The sequence below is a fragment of the Notamacropus eugenii genome, chromosome 6 (genome assembly GCF_028372415.1).
Source record: "Notamacropus eugenii isolate mMacEug1 chromosome 6, mMacEug1.pri_v2, whole genome shotgun sequence".
Taxonomy (NCBI): Eukaryota; Metazoa; Chordata; class Mammalia; order Diprotodontia; family Macropodidae; genus Notamacropus; species Notamacropus eugenii.
Genome location: NC_092877.1, coordinates 383,458,446 through 383,478,143, shown reverse-complemented (window position 1 = coordinate 383,478,143; position 19,698 = coordinate 383,458,446). Strand labels below are relative to the sequence as shown.

Here is a 19,698-nt window from a genome sequence, read left to right as displayed (position 1 = left end):
GACACCAATACCAAAAAATTCCATTGCAAAGTTCAGAACAATGAACTCGGCTACAGTCTCAGGTGGGAAATCATCTCTGACAATGTGGCTAGCTCATCCCTGACTGCTTCCCAGGGCCTAGAGGTCCTCAGGGCATCATGAAGTAGCCATACTTCCTGCTCATACCTTTATGAGATGACTCAGGTTTGGAAAATGGCCGCGTGGAATTATGCTGGTTTGTAAAATGTGTATAGTCAGGGTCCTGGGCATCCATCATGATGGGAGGTGGAGGCCTGAAAGAGAAACCACAGTTACACACTGCCAGTGGTGCTGGAAGCCTTGGACCTCATATGATAGCACAGCTCTATGTGCCAAGCCAGGGATGGCTTATCCTCAGTCTTCCCTAAGTAACGGCTGAAGGAGCCAGGAGCAGGTCATCTACTGGACTGGGAATGGATGAGGTGTGAGATGAGGAGAGCCTTCCAGGTCACACACTCTGAGGGACTTTGGACTTGCTCCATCTCCAATTCTAATTCCCTTTCCCAACTCTGGCCATCCTCCATGCCTGCAATGCTCTCCCTCCTTATCTCTGTCTCTTGGCTTCCTGCAAGTCCCAGGAAAAATCCTTCCATAAGAAGCCTTTTGCAATTCCTGCTACTTCTACTGCTTTCTCTCCACTGATTATTGCCAGTTTATCTTGTACATATTTTGTTAATATGTAGTTGTTCTCATGTCGTCTTCCCCATCAGACTGACCTCCTTGAGGACAGGGACTGCCTTTTGCCTTTCTTTGCATTCTCAGTTCTTAGCACTGTGCCTGACATGTACACAGCACATATTTGGTAACTTTTCATTGACTGAGAAACGGATCTGAACTGGAATCTTCAGGGATTTTAGAGAAAAGAAATACATAGCTCAATGGTGAATTAATTTTCTACAAATGATCTACTTTGTGGATTATGCCTATGGTGGATTCTAAGTGCCTGCCCAACTGTCCATCAGAATGTTCCAACCTACCTTCCCCTCCTGCTCCTCTGAGTAAAAAAAGGCATGTCCAGGGTACAACAATGAATGTTACCATCAATTTGGCAAATCCTAATGGGGATGTTGTTTGGAATTACCCACGTGGCTGGTCCTGAAGGCACACAGGCGGGGATACTGACTGTGGATAAACTAGGGAATATGTCTCCCATGGAGCACTGCCTCCTCTGCCCCATCAAGGTCTCCCATTTTGAAAGGATGTTAGAACTTAGAAAAGGAATGATATTTTAGCAATGAGAATCAAATGTTGCAAGTTGAAATCTAGAGACAGAAAAAAAACAACAAAGAAGGGGAAGAGAAAAAGGAGAGAAAAGAAAATAAGAAATGGGAAGAGAATGCAGTCAAGGAAAGAAAGAAAAATAAAGAAAAGAAGACATGAAAGTGGAAAGGAAAAATTGGGAGAAAATGAGCAGAAAAGTTCTATCATGGGGACGAGATGAGTAAACCCTGCTCTCCACGAGGTGGCAGTGCAGTGCTTCAATAAAGAAGGGTAGCGAGCCCTTGACAGAGAAATGCTACAGTGCCCTCTTCCCCAGCGCTGATCTCCTGCTGGGATTTTAATGAGTTCGTGCTGAGGGGCTTGGGGAGTAGACTAAAACTGAAACCCAATCTCAGATTCAAAGACCGCCCCATGGGCAGTCTGGGTCATGTGGGCCTCAGTGGCCTCCCAACACAAAAGGCTGAGGGAGCCACAAAAGAAACCCACAGTGGGTTCACTTCCTGGGAGCCCAGAAATGGGCGTGTTGGGAGCCAACGCTTTCCCTGACAGTTTCTCAGATGCCTCCTTTCCTTGAGGCATCATTTCTCCACCATTCTGGCCTTTGTTATGAAGAAAATTAAAGTGTAAAATCCTACAGTGCCAATGTCCAAAAAGACTTGCAAAAGAGGCCAGGTGGCAGGAAATGGGAAAGGATGGATGGACGACAGGGGGAGAGGGAGGCCTTACTCTTTCCCAGACTCACTTTGGGTCTGGGAAGGGGATTATTTAACTTGAAGGAAGTTTCTGCACTGATCAACATACTTTGCTACAGCAAAGTAACCCTTTAATCCCTTAGAAGGCAAAGTACAGAAGCCTGGTTTCAGTGTCTTAGGCGCCTAGTTTGAAGGCTGACTACCACTTAGTGTCTGTGTGATCTTGGCCAAGTCACTTTAATTTCCTTTGCTTTCCTCAGGAATCCTGAAGGTGCTTTTCAGCTTCTTTAAACCCTATGAAAATATTCTTTAAAAGGTCAAATCATTTTTATAAAATGATTTCACTTCCTAGAAGCAAAAGGTCACCACAATTAAGTTTCTAGGGAATATTATGAGGTTAAAAAAACTCATTCAAGTAGGGATGGGTCTTGGAGCTGAGGTAAAAGCAAGTCCTCACTGCTGTTTTCCCAAATCTCGGAATCTATTCAATTTCCCTGGAGCTGGTTCTGTTTTGTTTTGTTAATTTCCTGAGAAAGACTGGGAAGGGTCCAACTAAATAGAACTGGATTTGTCACCCAAGATGTCCCCAGATGACAGAAGAAAAGCCAGGAGGGAGGCAAGGCCAGAGCCTCCCACAATTGTCTGGCCTTCCGGGCTTTTCTCACAAGGCCTCAGAATCGTCTGCTGATGGAAAATGGTGCAAGAGGGCTGGAAATCCTGGGCTTACTCCCCAAAGGCAGAAGGTCCACTGGGAATTCAAAGTCCTAGATAACTAGATGAGACACGTAGAAGATCCCAGTCAGAGAGATGTCCTGTTCTCCTCACTGGGAAGCTGGGACTATAGACACTTTCTGTGGACTATTAAAATGGTCTGTAATGAGGCTAGTCTCTCTTCTGGCTAGTCCATTGTCTCCAGTCATCCTAAAGCAGGGGTTTTGCCATGCCCTTTCCCTCCTCAAGAGTTCCAATGGCTCTCTTTCTTCTAGGATAGCTGTTTATCTGGCATTTAGAGATCTTTTGGGTCTGCTTTCCATCTACACTTCCACATCTGTTTCTCATAGTCTGAATTCTGACCAAACTGGACGATGTATGACATTTCCTCTCTCACCTCTGCACCTTTGCCCAGCCTGCCCTAGTGCCTACATGGCTGTCCTTCTTCCCTTCCACCATTTAGCTTCCTTTAAGTTTGGGCTCAGGAGCCACTCCCAAGTGATGTTTGGGTTGTCCCTCGGTGTTCTTGCTCTCTTTCCAGGTCTCCCAGGAAATATTTGCATGAACTCGTCCCTGTAGAGATTTCCAGATTTAAGCTCCACAAGGACTCCTTTCCACCTCGGCAACCACACCCTGGCATTGTGATTTCACTGTTTGAGGGCATTTCTGGGTGAGGTAACTCCTGTCTTTCAATGCTCACAGTCTCCCGCTCAGCAACTCCAGAGACTTAGAGTTGTCTGGGACCCTGAAAGGTTGTTGTCATTGGCAGAGGGTCATGAAGTCAGGATGTGGCAATGGAAGGCCTTGCCCATGAGCCAGTTCTCTATTCATGAGGCTCTCTGCCTGGTACGGGACAAATGTTTGCCAGATTGTTACTGCTGGCCCAAGAGACCTTACTTTCTTCACCTACCAAAGCTTGGTTTGGTTTTGTCCCCAGATTTCAAATAAGGACACCTTGACATGATGACAGAGTTGCCCTTCGTGTCTACACACATGCTGATACGCATTAGGAGAGGGATGGGCCAGAGTAGGTAGAGCCAACCTCACAGGCAGGAAGCCCGGAGTTCAAGGTAAGCCATCTAATCCCTTAGTGACCCGGATGGCTCCCAAGATTCAAAGGTATGGATGAGTTGTCCTGTACAAGAGAAGAACACCTTCATAACCACGTGGATGAAATCACCAATGAGGACCTGAAAAATTCAGGTGAGCATTGGCTCATCTACACACCTCAGTGGCAGTACATTCATACAAACAGCACCAGATCTCTCTGTCAAACCACATAGGATTTATCAAGGCCCCTGAGGAGCAAGCACTAAAGGGTCCTTTCTCTCCCCTCCTCCTCCTGTCTCCCTGCATTCTCCACCCCCCACTCCCCCAGAAACACTGTGTTAAGATGATTTAAGCACCAAGATATCTCTGGGCCCTGAGAGAAGAGCAGGCTACTTTCTGGGCAGCTGATTCTAGGCTGGAGGAACAAAGGCGTTCTAGAATTTTCTGAATTCCCCTTCAAAAAAATGAAGCGCAAATGGCTGAGCCCAGGTCTGAAAGTCCACTGTGGCAGAAGCCGAGTTCAAACACTCAAAAGCAGTTCACTGGCTCCCTGCGAGTGATGAGAATCTGCCAGCATTTCCAGAAGGCATCTCTTTACCTTGTGCCCTGACAAAGGAAAGATGTCTTCAAACACACTATAAATGCCCTTGGTGGAGATCACAGCCATTGGCTGAGCCTGAGACAGTATGTCAAGGTGTGGGAGGGGGGAGCCCAAAGATCCAACATTCCTTCTTACTGTACAGTTCATGTTTTAGAGATTTAAAGATGCTTTAGTAATATTATATTAAGCCTAGTCCCGGATTTTGATAATTCAGAGTATTTTCCAAATATGATTTCTGTCACATTGGTCTCATTTCATTGGGATCCTGCTGATTCCAATCCCTGTTTTTTTCCTTTTCCTTTCAGAAGGCAACAGAGAAAGCATTCTAGAGAGTCTGAATACAGATCACTTCAATGACTCCTGAAAATCTCTGTCAGCCCCCTTCCCCTCCCCATTCTGGTCCTCTCAGCAAGAACGGCAGCTCAGAAGAGCTGAAGTTCCACTGCACCACCATTGAGGACAAGGAAGCAGGAAGTGAGGAAGACAGCTCCAGCCACTGGAGCTGGGAAGCCCGAGATGGCCACTTGTCTGGGACACTGAGCCCTGGGCAGACAGATGTATACAGACATGTGAGCCCAAGTGCCAGGGAAACTCAAGAATGCACAAGAGATTTGATGCTCTGGGTGATATCCCTGGGGAAAACAGTTTGGCTTCTTTTCCCCGTCGGTTCAAACACTACTTCAGTTCACCTGACTGGAAGGTCAAAAGTATATCCTTTCCCTCAACCAATTTTCCAAGATCTGAAAGCTCCCTGCTTTGGACCACATATTCCAATCCTGGGAGCTGCCTGTAAAAGCAGTAATGCCTCAAGATTGAAAATGAGACACCCTGGCACGTCCTCAGCAGCCCCCAAACTGACTGGCAAGTCATTATCTGGGATGTAGAAAATGCTGGGGAAGGTTAAGTAGACTGACATTCATAAAAGGGGAGACAGTGGAAGCTGTGAGTTTGACTTGGATGACTGGCAAAATTCTCCAGTGTATCATTAAAGGGAATGTTAGAGAGAAAGACCTGAGGATTCTCTCTAGAATGGGTCCAGCCAGACTATACCAAGTTCCCTTTTAGACCAGGATTTCTAAACTGGTTGCTTAGGGACTGCCAAGCTAAATCTAGAGTTTCAGCAGCGGGTGTGATAAAGGCTTGGCTACGACTGTTAGGGAAAAAGAGTAGCTGTGTGGGCCTGTGAAGAGTGAGGACATCATCTTAGAAGGAACTGTATAACCAGCATCTGAGAGATCCACATTTGCTCTGAAGACGTTTCAAAAGCTGGCGGGTGTCTGGATGGGAGCCTTTCCATCAAAAGGCACACGTCTCAGGCGGCAAAGCCTCCTACACCATTGGCACTGATGCAGAAAACAACCATCCAAACTACTGTGTGTGAATATAACAGAATAATGAAATAAGGGAAAATACTTTGTGCTGACCCACAAGGTTACAAAACAGAAACAGGAAGCCATGGACTTACTGATAACCACAGAACTGTTTGTACAGGAGACCTCTGGATGGTCTCGAAAATGGAATGTCTTCAGGGTAACAAACAGGACTGGCATCGCTATTAGGTCAGCTAGTAAAGAGAAGAAGTCAGAGCTGTCTGATCGAGGGTATAAAAGCTGGGGGAATTGCAGGTGCCAAGGAGTGCCAGGAAGATTCATCTTTGGGGGCTCAAATATAGCCTCAGTTTCCTGTAAATGAGCTGGAGAAGAAAATGGCAAACCACTGCAGTATCTCTGCCAAGAAAATCCCAAATGGGGTCACAAAGAGCTGGACATGATGGAAAAACAACCGAGTCACAACAAAGGCAGGAATTTTGTAGTCTCCCTGCACACACGTATTCAGCTTACATGCATGCATTCTGGCCATAGCATGTGACAATCAATAAACTTCTCAATAACTTAATTTCCACCTCCTGATTCTGTGGCCCTAACACCCCCCACCTCCCTCCTTGCAAAGTGTGTGTGGCTTTCCAAATTCTGTTCTCAACAACAGCTTTTTCCTCTCCTCCCTCATGGCCACTGCACCCAACTCCAGACAACCTCTCCTCCTGCAAGCCAAGGTCAAAGGCCCCACCTTCCCACCTGGGCCTTTTCCAGTGATCTTACCGAGCTGGTTTATCATTCTTACACCAGGTGGTTTCATGGGCTTCTCTTGACTTGGGCCTCGCTGATTCTGATGTTTTGGACTAGGAAACAAAAGGCAAGAGTCAGTTTTGCTTGAGGAAAAATGGATGATGACATAATTTCTTTTGAAAAAATAGTCTTTTCTATTATATGTAAAAACAATTTCATTTGTTTTCCAAAATTTTGAGTTCCAAATTCTTTTTCCTCTCCCCTTCCCCCCTCGCTGAGAAGTCAAACAATGTGATATACTATCCATGTGCAGTCACACAAATATATGTCCACGTTAGCCACGTTGCAAAAGAAAAGAGACAAAAAAAAAAACCTAAAAAAAAAATGAAAAAAAAGAATGTTTCAATCTACATTCAGGATCCATCAATGCCTTTTCTGGGGACAGACAGCATTTTCCATCATAAGTCCATCAGGACTGTCTTAGATCACTGAACTGTTGAGAATAGTTAAGTCCTTCTCACTGGTCTTGGCACAACACTGCTATTACTGTGTACAACATTCCGTTCCTTCTGCCCACTTCACTTTGCATCAGTTCGTGTAAGTCTTTTCAGGTTTTTCTGAAACCACTCTGCTCATCATTTCTTAAGCCACAACAGTATTCCATAACAATCATATACCATAACTTGTTCAGTCATTCCCCAGTTGATGGGCATCCCCTCAATTAATTGCCAGTTCTTTGCCACCACAAAAAGAGCTGCTATAAATATTTTTTTTACAAATACGCTCTCTTCCTATTAAAAAACATCTTTTTGTGATATGGTATTGCTGGGTCAAAGGGCAAGCAGTTTTATAGCTCTTTGGGCAAAGTTCCAAATTGCTCTCCAAAATAGTTAACAAGTTCACAAATCCACCAGTAATGCATGTGTTCCAATTTTTTCCACATCCACTCCAACATCCAACATTTTCTTTTTCTATTAGTCAATCTGATAGGTGTAAGGTAATACCTCAGGATTGTTTTAATTTGCATTTCTCTAATCAACAGTAATTTAGAGTATTTTTTATGACTATAAGATAGCTTTGCTTTCTTCATCTGAAAACTATCTGTTCATACCTTCCATCCATTTACCATTTGGGGAAGGACTTGTGGTCTTGTAAACTTGACTCAGTTCTCTATATATTTGAGAAATGAGGCCTTTAGTGAAAGAACTTACTAAAACTTTTAAAAGAAATTTTCTAGTTTTCTGATGATACAGTTTCATAGGTGAAAGGGATCTTGGGCATTTAGGTGGTCTCTAGTAGACAAACAGAGCCAGACTTGGAGTCAAGAAGACCTGAGTTTGAATTCAGCCTTGGATACGTACAAGGGTCACCTTGGGCAAGTTACTTAATCCCTCTGTGCCTCAGTTTCCTTAAATGCAAAATATATTCTCCACTTCCCTGGGCTGTTGAAAAGATAAAATGAGACGATGTGTGCAAAGTGCTTCGCTGGTCTTGCATCACTATGTTAATGATAGCGACCACTTCTACAGAGCTAATATTTGCAAAGCTAATAAAGTGTAAATTGACACACAGAATCACATGATGCTCACAGAAGCCCTGAGAGAGAGAGGTGCTATTACCCCCATTTTTGGTTGTTGTTGAGTCATTTCATTTGTGTCTGAATCTTCAGGACCCCATTTGGAGTTTCCTTGGCAGAGATGCTGGAGCAGTTGGCCATTTCCTTCTCCAGCTCATTTTACAGATGAGTAACTGAGGCAAACAGGGTAAAGTGACTTGCCCAGGGTTGCACAGCTAGGAAGTGTCTGAGGCTGGATTTGAACTCAGGTCTTCCTGACTCCTGTTCTAGTGCTTTATCCACTGAGTCATTTAGCAGCAAGTGTACGACGACTGGAAAGGTAGGAAGAAGGGGGTCATGCTATGAAGAACTTCAAAAGCCAAGCTGAGAACTTTAAATTTGATCCAGTGACAAAGAGCTACTGGAGTGGGCTGAATAGGAGTAGGGGTGAGGGAGGTGTTGACTGTGGGCGTCTTGAGGGCAGAGACGCTTTTGGCTTTTTTGGTATCCTGGCATACAGTAGACACTAAATGTTTAATGACTGAGTCTCTCTAAGGTCACCTGCCTTCACTAAGACACAAGGTACAACTGTACACAGCTGCTTTTTCTTTCTCTTCCTGGTCGCTGGACCAGGAGAAGAATGGAGGGTCTGGAGAAAAGGTGCATGGGATTGTTGTGGGCCAAGGGAGGCCTGGGCAAGTCACCTGACTCCTCTGAATCTCAGTTTTTTCATCTGCAAAATGGGGGTCATGACGCCTCCAATGAATCTCTCAGAGTTTATAAGGATTAAATCAGACAAGAAAGCTGAAGAGCGAGGGATGGGGCTCTTAACATATCCGAGGACACCTTCAACAGAAAAGATGCCCTGGGGAAGAACATGCACACTCGGGTGCAGATAGAAGTCTATTTTACCCTACAAGAAATTAAGAGGGAAAAGGGACAAGGGGGGACGATAGAAAGGAGGACAGATTGAGGAAGAGCGTAGGCAGAAGCAAAACACTTTTGAGGAGGGACAGGGTGAAAGAAGAGAGAGAATAAATGCGGGAATAGGATAGAGGGAAGTACAGTTGGCAATAATAACTGAAAAAGAATTGAAGCAAGTTTCTTGATAAAGGCCACATTTCTCAAACACAGAGTGGAGTCAAATCTATAAAAAATCAGAGCCACTCCCCAACTGACAAACGATCAAAAGTTATGATCAGTTTTCAGATAAAATAACCATAGCTATCTATAGCCATATGAAAAAATACCCTAACTCAAAATTGATTGGAAAAATACAAATTAATACAATTCTGAGACCCTGCCTCATACCTTTTAGATTGGTTAATAGGACAGAAAAGATAAATGACACGTTAGAGGGAAAGTGGAAAAAATCAGAATTTAAAGCATTGTTGGTGGAGTCATGTACTGATTCAACCACGCTCTAATTCGGAACTATGCCCAAAGGGCTATAAAACTACGCATAACCTTTGACCCAGCAATGCTACTGTTAGGTCTGTATTCCAAAAGAGGTTAAAAAAAAAGAAAGAAAATGATCTACATGTAAAAAAAAAATATCTAAAGCAGCTCTTTTCTAGGAGCAAAGATTTGGAAGTTGAAGGAACGTCGATCAGCTTGGGAATGGCTGAACCCTGTGGTATGCAGTTATGATGGAATGCTACTGTGCTATAAGAAATGATGAGCAGGATGCTCTCAGAAAAACCTGGAAAGAATTACACGAACTGACGCAAAGTGAAACATACTGTGTACAAATTAACGGCAATACCCTGTGATCATCGGCTGGGGATGACTTGGTTATTCTCAGCCATGCAGTGCTCCAAGACAGCTCTGAAGGACTTAGGATGAAAAATGCCATCCATCCCCAGGGAAAGGACTGATGGTGTCTGAATACAGATTGAAACATTCTGTGGAGTTATTTTTAATTTATTTTTCTTAAGATTGTTGGGTTCATGTGTTTGTTTTTGGGGGGTTATGTTTTCTTTCACAACTTGAGTATTATGTAAATGTTTTGCATGAATACCCATGTATAGCCTACATCAAAACTGTCTGCCTTCTCGTTGGGGGTGGGGGGACAAAGAGGGAGGAAGAGAGAGAATTAGGAGCTCAAAGTTTTACAAATGAATGTTAAAAATTGTTTTTACATATAACTGGAGGAAATAAAATATTAAATGTCAAAAAACCTAAAAACACCCCCTAATCCCAGAAGTCCTAGCAGCCCTCCCGTAACATTGGCAGTTCTTCTATGTACAATTATCTACATCCATATCGTTTCCTCCCCTGAAAGAATGGAAGCATCTGGAGGATCGGAGCCATTTCATTTGGCCTTTATATCCCCACACCTAACATATAGTAGTGGCTTAGCGTATCGCCATGAACTGAGTGCTTCATGGTTATGTTGTCTCCCACAAGAGAACGTAAGGTCCTGGAGGGTAAGGTTTGTTTCACTTTTAATCCTAGTGCTTGGCACACAGAAGGTGTCCAAGAATTACTTGTTGATCAAGTAGTCATTGATCCTTTGATGACTTTGGTCCCCAGGATGTGGACAACTAAAAGCACCCAATTCCCCTAAAGGTGGTGTCTCTAGTGAAGGGTGCTGGGCAAAATGACCTTCCAGTCTGGGTCCTGCTTCCTCTTCTCCAAGGAGGACTTCTCCCGCTCCTTTGCCTTCTTGTAGGCTTTCTTCTCTTCAGCCATGAGCATCCGGGCAATTTCCTGGAAGACAAAGCCAGTCATGGCTGGGAGGGGCTGCCTGAAGGCTGGGACAGACACCTCTTAGTTCTCACTGGAGCCTTGGGTAACTCACCTCATCCTGGGCCACTTGGGCTGCTCTCTTGTCCACCTGAGTAGCCTGAAAAGGAAGGAAATATGAAAATGAAGTGATACCAGGTAGCCACGTGGCTCAGGGAAGACTCCAGAGGATGAGAGGCCCTTCTTGGATTTGGAGAAGTTGAGGTTTGAGGTCAGTATCTCAGATTCCTACAAAGGACATTCACAGGGGGAACTGTACTAAGAACTTTCCTTGTCCCAGAATCTATCCTCAAACCTGACACGTGGGATACTGGTGTGTAACAGGTGGATGCTGTCATAATCAGGACCAGGAAATGGGGGTTGGGAGGAGGGCACTGTCAAAAATGCCTTCTCCCCCACTATACACATGGGCACGTGCACACATGTGCATACACACACACACACACACACACACACACACACACATTGCTCAAGCCCATTAGGGCTCGTGAGCATCACTGAGCATTCAATGTCACTGAGGTTATGCAAAGATAAATCTGGCTAGGAATGTCTCCGTTGCCATCTTTACTCACCATGAGTTCTTCTTCCTGAAGTTTCCTGGCAATTTCTGCATCACACAACTCCTGATCCCTGTGGGCCATTCTGGGCTGCGCGTAGATGGCTTCTTTTGTCCCTCTAGGCTTCATTCCTAGAAAAACTCAATATAGTCAGTCAGTCTGCTCATTTCAAAACCAGTGTGGAAAATGAGGATGAGGAAATCTCCCCAGAGCACCTGGCATTCTCTGGCACCATTTACAATGCCTGTCCTTTCTCAGCACTAGCACTGGGTGAGTTCTGGCTGTTTGCTACAAACAGACACATGGAAGGGCAGACCCTCATCACAATCACCTCCACAGAATGCCCACAGACCTGCCTGGAGCCATTTACAAGGGGTTTGCTTGGAAAGTTCCCCTCTTAGATCCTTTATTAATGAGTAGGAAAGCTGCTGAATCAGCAGCAGCTGGAGCAGTCATTCTAGCCATTTTGGCCCATCTAGAAATGAGAAGTGAGAAAAGAAGTGGGAAAAACAAAAGCTTCCACAAGAAGAGAGAGTTAGGGAAGAGAAACTCGTTAGTACATTTCCAAATTTCCAAAAGCCTGAGGGAATTTATTTAATCTACCATGCCTCAGGGGAAATGAGCAAATCCTTGTTGGACTAGAAGTCTCAAATGTAGGTGACACAAAGGACTTCAGACAGAACTGAAAAACCAAATTGTTGATTGTGCAGTGAAATCTGGAGCTTTCTGAAAGATGATGGTGAGTCCTCAGGTAAGGACATCTTGCTCCCTGTTAAGTTCAACTCAAGTGCCACCTTCTCCAAGAGGCTTTCCCTAATTCCATGGCCAGCCCTGGGTTGCTGTCATTCTTCTCCAAAACGACTTTGTGCTTGCTTTCTACACATGATATGTGATGTGATGTGACTGTGAACTGCTACATTTTCCTTCTTTCCTTGGGCTGGAAGAAGAATGGAGGACAAGGGAGGGAGGGAGTATGGAACTGTCAGTGGGAGAAGGGCTAGCCCTGGATCAAGAAACCCTGGCTTCTTTTCTGTGTACGTGTAAAACATAACTTCTCTGTGGGCAGGGGCTATTTCACTTGTTTGTTTCTTGTCATATTCCCAGAGCCTTTTAGAAGCACCTTGGAATGTTGAATGGACAGCGGGATTCAAAGTGAGAACCTAGGTTCAAATATTTCCTGACACTTTGTGGACTATGTGATCAAGGGTAAGGCACTTCACCCTTTGGTGTCTCCAGCCAACTCTGAGACACTTGGCTGCAGAGCTGTGACTCATCTGCGCTGGTGAAGGAGGTCCCCACCTCCTCCTCCTCACATCAATGAAATAACAGATCTGGGCAAGAATTAAAAAACAATTTCCCAGTCCCTAGCACTATGCCTGGCACTTCATAAAAGGTTGCATAGTAGGGTGTGGTGGTAAATTCACTTATTTTGTAGCAACAAAAGTGATCTCAAACCAAAGCATTTTCCAGGTCATCCTTCAAGCCTGCCCTGGACATGGTGAGCTCCTTCAGCAGGACACAGACAAGGAGGGTATCCCCCAGGGTCCTTCCCCTAGCACCATGATGCCACAGAGATCAAGTGACTTATTTTTCCCATGAGATTTCCACTCAGGTTTGACAATATTAGGCTAGAGCACACCACTGGGGCTCTAGATGGCAAAGACCTGGGTTCAAGTCACACCTCTGATATTTATCAGCAAGTCAGCTGGCTTTTTACATTTTAATGTGTTAACCACTCCCAAAGAGTGAAGCTGAACATCTTCAAAAGACGCCAGTAAAGTTAAGAGGAAGGACCACAAAGGAATAATGGGCCAAACGAATCTCTGGGGCCTAGACCTCACTGAAACGAAATCAATAGATGCTGAGAGGAAGGTGGTTCAATCACAATAAATACAGCCACAGTGAGGCGACACGGTAGCCGAGACTGTCCCCCAAGAGCAACACTCATGGGTCTGAGTCATGCAGCTGGGAACAGCCCAGAAATGGCACTGACATGGAGATGCTATCACCTGAATTCCTGAGTGCCAGCTACACACAGGTTACTGGATCCAGAGCCCTGCCCAGCCCCAGCCCCAGTCTCAGCCCCTGACCAGGAAGAGTCCATCAGCTGATGTTGACCCTGTGGAAGTCTAATAACAGCCTTCCAGACTCTTGGATGTGAAAGGTACCTCTGAGAGCATCCAGTTCTGTGCCTTATTCCTAATCTGACCATCTCTCTGGTTAGCTCTTTCTGAAACCAGGAAAAGAGAAATAATGAAGGGTGAATTTGTTTGTTTGGAGGAAGAAGGGTTTTACCCTCATTCCAGAATCCACTGGACAGTTCCAGAAGTGCTCCTGCCAATGAGGCACCTCCCTGGCTCTGCCTTTGGCATAGTGCTCCTAGCAAAGTGGTGTCTTCTGTGGACAGAAACACTTCCTAGTCCCTCTTTTCCCTAACACAGTTCATTTCCAGGATAAGAAAGGACAGCGTGATATTGAAACATATTTGATCCTAGAAACGCTTCCAGAGAGGCCTCTGCCAAATCACCTCCTGCCTATATCAGTCTCAGGGTAAACTGAGGATTCTAGTCTCTATGTCCACCATTACCTGTTTCATTGAAATAGTGCCTTTCCTCACTCTGGGAGGAGAGAGGTGTCCTTGTCCTGTGACCTTCCCTCTTATGTCTGGATTCCCCCAGCCCATGGTCTCTCTTATGCCTGTCTTCTTTCCTATGAGACCCTGGCTTCTGGGAGCACTTGGGTGAGAGGTGGTCTTGGTGGTGGGACGGAGGGTTGTCACAATGCTTCGCAGAACTATGGCCAAGGTTGCAGTCCCAATCAGCAGACTCAGTGCTCAGGAAAACCTCCCCATGGATCTTGGGAAGGGGAGATCTTGGGAGTCTCTCATGACCAGAGGGCTTCCTCTCCTGGGGTCCCCAGCTAGTCTGGGGATCGTCCCTTGTCTTGCTAAGCCTGAGGGATGACCCAGAATTCTCCACGACATACTGTTCCTTGTATTCTTCCATGTCTTCTGAAGGCCGGTTGGGTCTGTCCCTCCTGCGTCTCACAGGCCTGTCTTCTTGGTGCCTTCGAGACCTTGGGGGCTCAGAACCCAGCTCCCTGTTCCTCCTTGACCTTGAAGGGTCTGAGGATGGAGGGGGGAGGTATGACAAAAAGAGAAGCAAGTTAGCTCAATGTTAGCACACTGACACAGCCTACACCAACTCATACAATAGGGTAGGAAGGGCCCTCGTTTAACATGCAGTAGAATGGAGAAGATGGTTTCATTGAGATCAGGAATCATCCAAGAGCTCACCCAGGCTGGCAAGACAGAATGAAGGCCATGAGCATTTGCAGCATTTGCAGGTAGGTGGTTAAAGAACAATGTGGCGAAAGCAGACAAGACAGTGGGGAGAGTTAATGACAGGCACTCAGGTGGGACCTTTGAGGTCTGACTGTGGTTGGTTAGGCTGGCATTTTTTGGGGGGGACCTGACCTATGATTTCATTGGTTTGGACAACTGCCAATGAGGAAATGCCCTCTATCAATGCAGGTAATATAGAGTCCCCTGTAGCAGAGAATGTTAGAGAGTAGCAGGGACACTGAGTCACATAGGCAGTATCGGTGAGTCTCGGCCATTCTGTTCAGCTCTTTCTCCCTCCTCCCCTACACACACATAAACCTGTGCACACCTACCCACTGGTAGGAAAAGGTCTCTCCCAGTATTCCACCCTCAGTGGAACATTGACCTGATTGGTCATTCTAGTGCGCAACTTCTCCTAGACAAAGTGAGACCTAGCTAATTAAGAACTCACCATGTCTGAGGCCCCAAATAGGACAGATGTCCTGCACATCCAACAGATGACAGAACAGACTGAAGACATGGGGATGAGGAGCCCAGCCCTCCACTATCTCCCCAATATTGAAGAGAAATGGCCAAGGAGGAGCATGGAATGCTGGGAGGAGGGTTGATCTCAATGGGACTTGCTGGGAATGGGAGTACAGTGTACTAGAGTGAACATCACTTCATTTCATGAAAAGCTAATACAGTTCCTATATTAAATGTGTATCTTAAGCAGGTAGATATTTAAAAGTTTTATCAATCTTTTTTTCCCTCTTCAAACTCAAGAGCACCGATATAATTTGAATAATGCTCAACACATGCTAATTTGGCAAATCACATTCCCCATTCTCACACAGCCTAAGAAGTAGTGTAGCCCAGTGGGCAGAGACAGCCTCAAGGTCAGGCCCATAGGGGTTCGAGTCCCGACTCTGAGGTATATAGGTTGCATGCCCCTAAGGAGAACACAAACGCTCCACATCACGTTCGGCAGGGGTCTGAGCAAGACTGAGGAGACCGTGGATGAATCCATTATCAGTAATGGCCTTCAGATCCCAGGCTTTGAAATGAGGACTTCAGAAAAAGAGGAACTTTGGATTTCCCCAAGTCATTCATCGGTCTTCTCTCAAATGCATACATGACTACAGATAATTCAGAACTGTCTCTTAACCCATCTGTCTGATGTTTACAGACACTACAGAACTACTTCTAGATCTGGCTGTGGCCATAAGTATAGATTATATGGGTTTTATAAGACTTTTGTATGTGTGTATAGTGAGAGTGTGTGTGTGTATTTCTTACTATATATTTTTGCCAAATAACACTCCCCATTCTTACATAGGTTGAGAAGCAGTGTGTGCTAGAACACAGAGAGAACCTCAAAGTCAGAACCATTTGGGCTGCCTTTTCAAGTTCCAATACGTACACACACACACAAACACGTATACATACACATGCACACACACACATATACATACGTATTTGGACATTAGAGGTACTCATCAGGAGGCATCAACATGTATGAATATGTATACACACATAAGTACAAAGATGTATCCCTGTAAATCTATGTGCACACGTGACAATCCCTCACGAGCCACCCTCCCCAAGGAATGGCTCTCTGAGCAGATCCTAAGCTAAGTCTTCTAGAATTGTTGTCAGTTTGGCAGACGGCGTCTGGACGATTCCCAATTTGAATGCAATCTGCAAATGCTCATGGTGGAAGGAGGCCGATGCATTCCTTGTAATCTGCTGATTGAGGGGAAATGCAATCGAGCAGGAGAAACAGGCACCTTGGGAAATGGTTAGTCCATTAATCAAGCGAGGCAGAAATCAAACTAAGCCAAGTCAGCCACACAGATGGAAAAGCCAAGAAGCCAGAGCAGCGGGGGGAGCAAGGGAGGTGTTGGAAAGGGCTGTTCCCTGGAAGTAAGCAGATCTTGGTGGGAAGATGAGTGAGCTGGAAATACCACTCCCAGGATAGAGTGCTGGAAATAAGGATGGCATGACCAGAGATGGGGTCTCATTTCCTGAACAGGAACGTGTTTGAGGACAGAACAGCTGGAAGCACAGCAGAGTCAAAGGTGGCCCAGATTTGCAGAGACAAGGCCTGGGTTCAAATCCCAGCTCCGCTGCTCCCTAGCTACGTGACCCTGGATGAGTCACTTAGCATCCCGCAGTCTGGATTTCACACACAAACACATCTATATGAGAGAGCTGGAGATGACGGTGTCTGAAGTTCCTTCCAGCTTCCAATCTCCCTCAGATTTTCCATACTGCTCAGTTTCTCCAGGTTTCACCTTTTCCCTGAGAGGGGGTAAAGCACACATCCCCTCCTCACAGTGCTTTGAAAAGCAGCATTGCCCAGGGATGACTTTTGGTTTAGAGTAAGGGAGAATTGACTGAACCGGAATCAGGATCTGAACCCTGTGTGTCAAGGCCTTTCTGCCTGATTGCTCCTGCGTAAGGGGCTCAGTGTCCTCTGTCAAAACAAGACACTGGGTAAGATGGGCTCCAAGCTCCAATCTGGCTCCAGAGCCAGAAGCCTAGGAACTCCCTGTCCACACGATGCTCAGGAAAGTTATTTTACTTTTCTGGGTCTCACTTTCACATCTGGAAAATGGAGATGCTAATTGGCCCAACCTCCCATAGCTGTGAGTCTCTGAAGGGACGATGCCTCTATGCAAATTTAAGGCATTGTAGAGATGAGAGCTGCTACTATGGTTAAATAAACAAAAATGTTTGATGTACGTTTGCAAAAACCTCTGAGATCTTTAAACATGAGCCTTATTCACTACCATCTGTCTCTGCAGTCTCTGGACACCAGGTGCTCGCCACTCCATGGGATGGGACAGGACTTTCCCAGCAGGGATCAGGGAAGTCTGTCCCCAGGGACGGATGAAGCCCTGTAGGTCCTTCTGGAAATGGAGGACCATTCCAACCTCTCCTGTCAGAGAAAGAGAGACCCACCACCAGCACCCAGCAAGGAAGAAAGCAAGCACCCAAAGGGGTCTCACCTTTCTCCACTGGAAAACATAAGAGATCATTAAGGCCAAGAAATGAGAAAAATTTGCAAATCAGATCTCATACGAAGTCAGCAAACTAGGTCAATCAAACGTGTCAGTATCATAGAGGAAGCTCTTGTCCCCCACACACTAGTGCAAAGCTCATGAATTCCATCTCAGTGTTTAATCAGCACAGCACACATTGGAGAAGGCCTCTGGGAAGGTCGTCCCCGACACCCACACAACTCATCATTCCTGGTCCAGGTCCTACATGACCTACTCACTACATGACTCATATCCCAAGAAGGAGGAGGGGGGAAGGAGGAAGGATGCACAACGGCCAGCATCCAGCCCACCAGGGGCTACTCTGGGCAAAGTTTCCTCCACTGCTCTAGAGCACTCGTCCATTCACTAGATTCAGACCAATGGCAGGCCCACAGCTTTGGGGATCCCAGGACAGGGGAGGAAGGAGCCTTCCCCAGGCCCCGAAGCCCCTTAACAGGCCACTGCCAAAGGTCAAGCCCCTGGGAGGATGAAGCATCGGCCCACCCAGACATCATTACCTTCGTTGGCCAGGTGGTAGCTGCCATCATAAGTGCTGAGCCCAGGGGACTCTGGGGAACGCTTCTTCCGCCTTTTGTCTTCTTGTAGCTCTCTCTCTTGCAAGAGGCGGGCAATGTCCTGGAGAAGGGAGGGAAGAAAAGTTTATCTGGGACTGTGCGGAGGGTGCGAGCATCCTTCCAATAGATGAGGAAGATATTAGATAAGAGCCAAAGGTATTTATCTGGAGCTGCAATTCTGAAAACATGACACCTTTTTATATAAAACGTATGGATATCTGCACATGTAAGGTGCCCATGTATGTGTGTGTGATCTCACTCCTAGTAGCAACGATAGGTAGGTACAGACCATGTCACAGATGACAACACTGAGATTCAGCGATAACACTGACTTTACACCGTGCGTTCATGTTCAGATCTGTTCCTCCCTCGGCCTCATCACAACCCTATGAGGGAGACACCATTATAACCCCTTTCACAGATGTTGCTTGCGGGGCTCAGAGAGGTCCACGGTCACACAGCTTCTGGCAGGAAAAATTGAAAGCTGGGTCTTCCTGTCTGCAAGGAGAGCATTCTGGCCGCCATCCCACATGGCTTCCTTTGCCTTGTCATGCAGGCACAATGTCCAGCACAGAGGAGGCACCATGCCAGGTGCTGGAGATGCCAAATCAAAGAAACAAATAATCTCTTGCGGCAAGGAGCCGACATTTTAGGGAGTTATTGTTGTTCAGTTACTTCAGTCTTTTTGATGCTCTGTGACCCCATTCAGGGTTTTCTTGGCAAAGATACTGAGCGGTTGGACATTTCCTTCTCCAACTCATTTGAAAGATGAGGAAACAGAGGCAAACAGAGCTAAGTGACTTGCCCAGGCTCACATAGCTAGTGTTCAAGGTCAAATTTGAACTCAGGTCTTCCTGACTCCGGGCCTGGTGCTCTATCCATTGTGCCACCCAATCACCCCTAATAGGAGAGACAAGTATGTCTATTTCTATATGTAACATAAATACAAAGCCAATCAATACAGATGTAAAGTTGTTAAATATGAAGTAATTTGAGAGAGAGGGCAGAGACACTGGGGGAGATCAGGAAAGGTTTCCTATGGGAGATGGATCAGGGATCCCTCCAAAAGGAATAAAGGACTCCATGGTAGAAGTGAAGAGAGAATGTCCTCCTGGAAATGGAATATCCAAGACAAAGGCACGGTGATGGGAGATGGGGAGAACTATATGAAAAACAGAAGGTCAATTGGGCTGGGTCAAGAATGAGAGGAGAAACAACATCCACTAAGGATGGAATAAGAGCTTGGAATGAGGCTGCGCAAAGCTTTCAAAGTTAGGAACCTCACAAGCAATGGAAAGCCACTGGACTCGGCTGAGCAGGAGAGTGATGGGACTGGGTGTTGGCGGCACTGAGTAATGGTGGGCTTGGATGGAGGAGACTCGAGGCAGTGAGAACAGGGAGGAGGCTGATGGACTCTCATCCAGGTGAGTGGGAGATGAGGAGGGCTTGAGCCCAAATGGTGGCTGATGTCAGAGGGCATGGAAGAAGAAATGATAAGACACGATAACCAACCAGATACATGAGGAAGGATGGGG

The 19,698-nt window shown here is 45.9% G+C and overlaps 1 protein-coding gene across 2 annotated transcripts in view; it reads right to left on the bottom strand.

Annotated features, from left to right (window-relative positions):
- CCDC50 (coiled-coil domain containing 50) overlaps positions 1 to 19,698 on the bottom strand; it is an 89,447-nt gene that overhangs the window by 17,164 nt on the left and 52,585 nt on the right. The window contains exons 5-11 of one of the 2 annotated variants that reach the window (XM_072618866.1): positions 18,107 to 18,224; positions 13,807 to 14,343; positions 11,235 to 11,350; positions 10,718 to 10,762; positions 10,522 to 10,626; positions 6,393 to 6,472; positions 166 to 272 (exon numbers count right to left, since the gene is read on the bottom strand). In XM_072618866.1, the coding sequence (XP_072474967.1) occupies positions 166 to 272; positions 6,393 to 6,472; positions 10,522 to 10,626; positions 10,718 to 10,762; positions 11,235 to 11,350; positions 13,807 to 14,343; positions 18,107 to 18,224 (1,108 nt within the window). The remainder of the gene's footprint in view (positions 1 to 165; positions 273 to 6,392; positions 6,473 to 10,521; positions 10,627 to 10,717; positions 10,763 to 11,234; positions 11,351 to 13,806; positions 14,344 to 18,106; positions 18,225 to 19,698) is intronic. The other variant, XM_072618867.1, reaches the window with a different exon arrangement.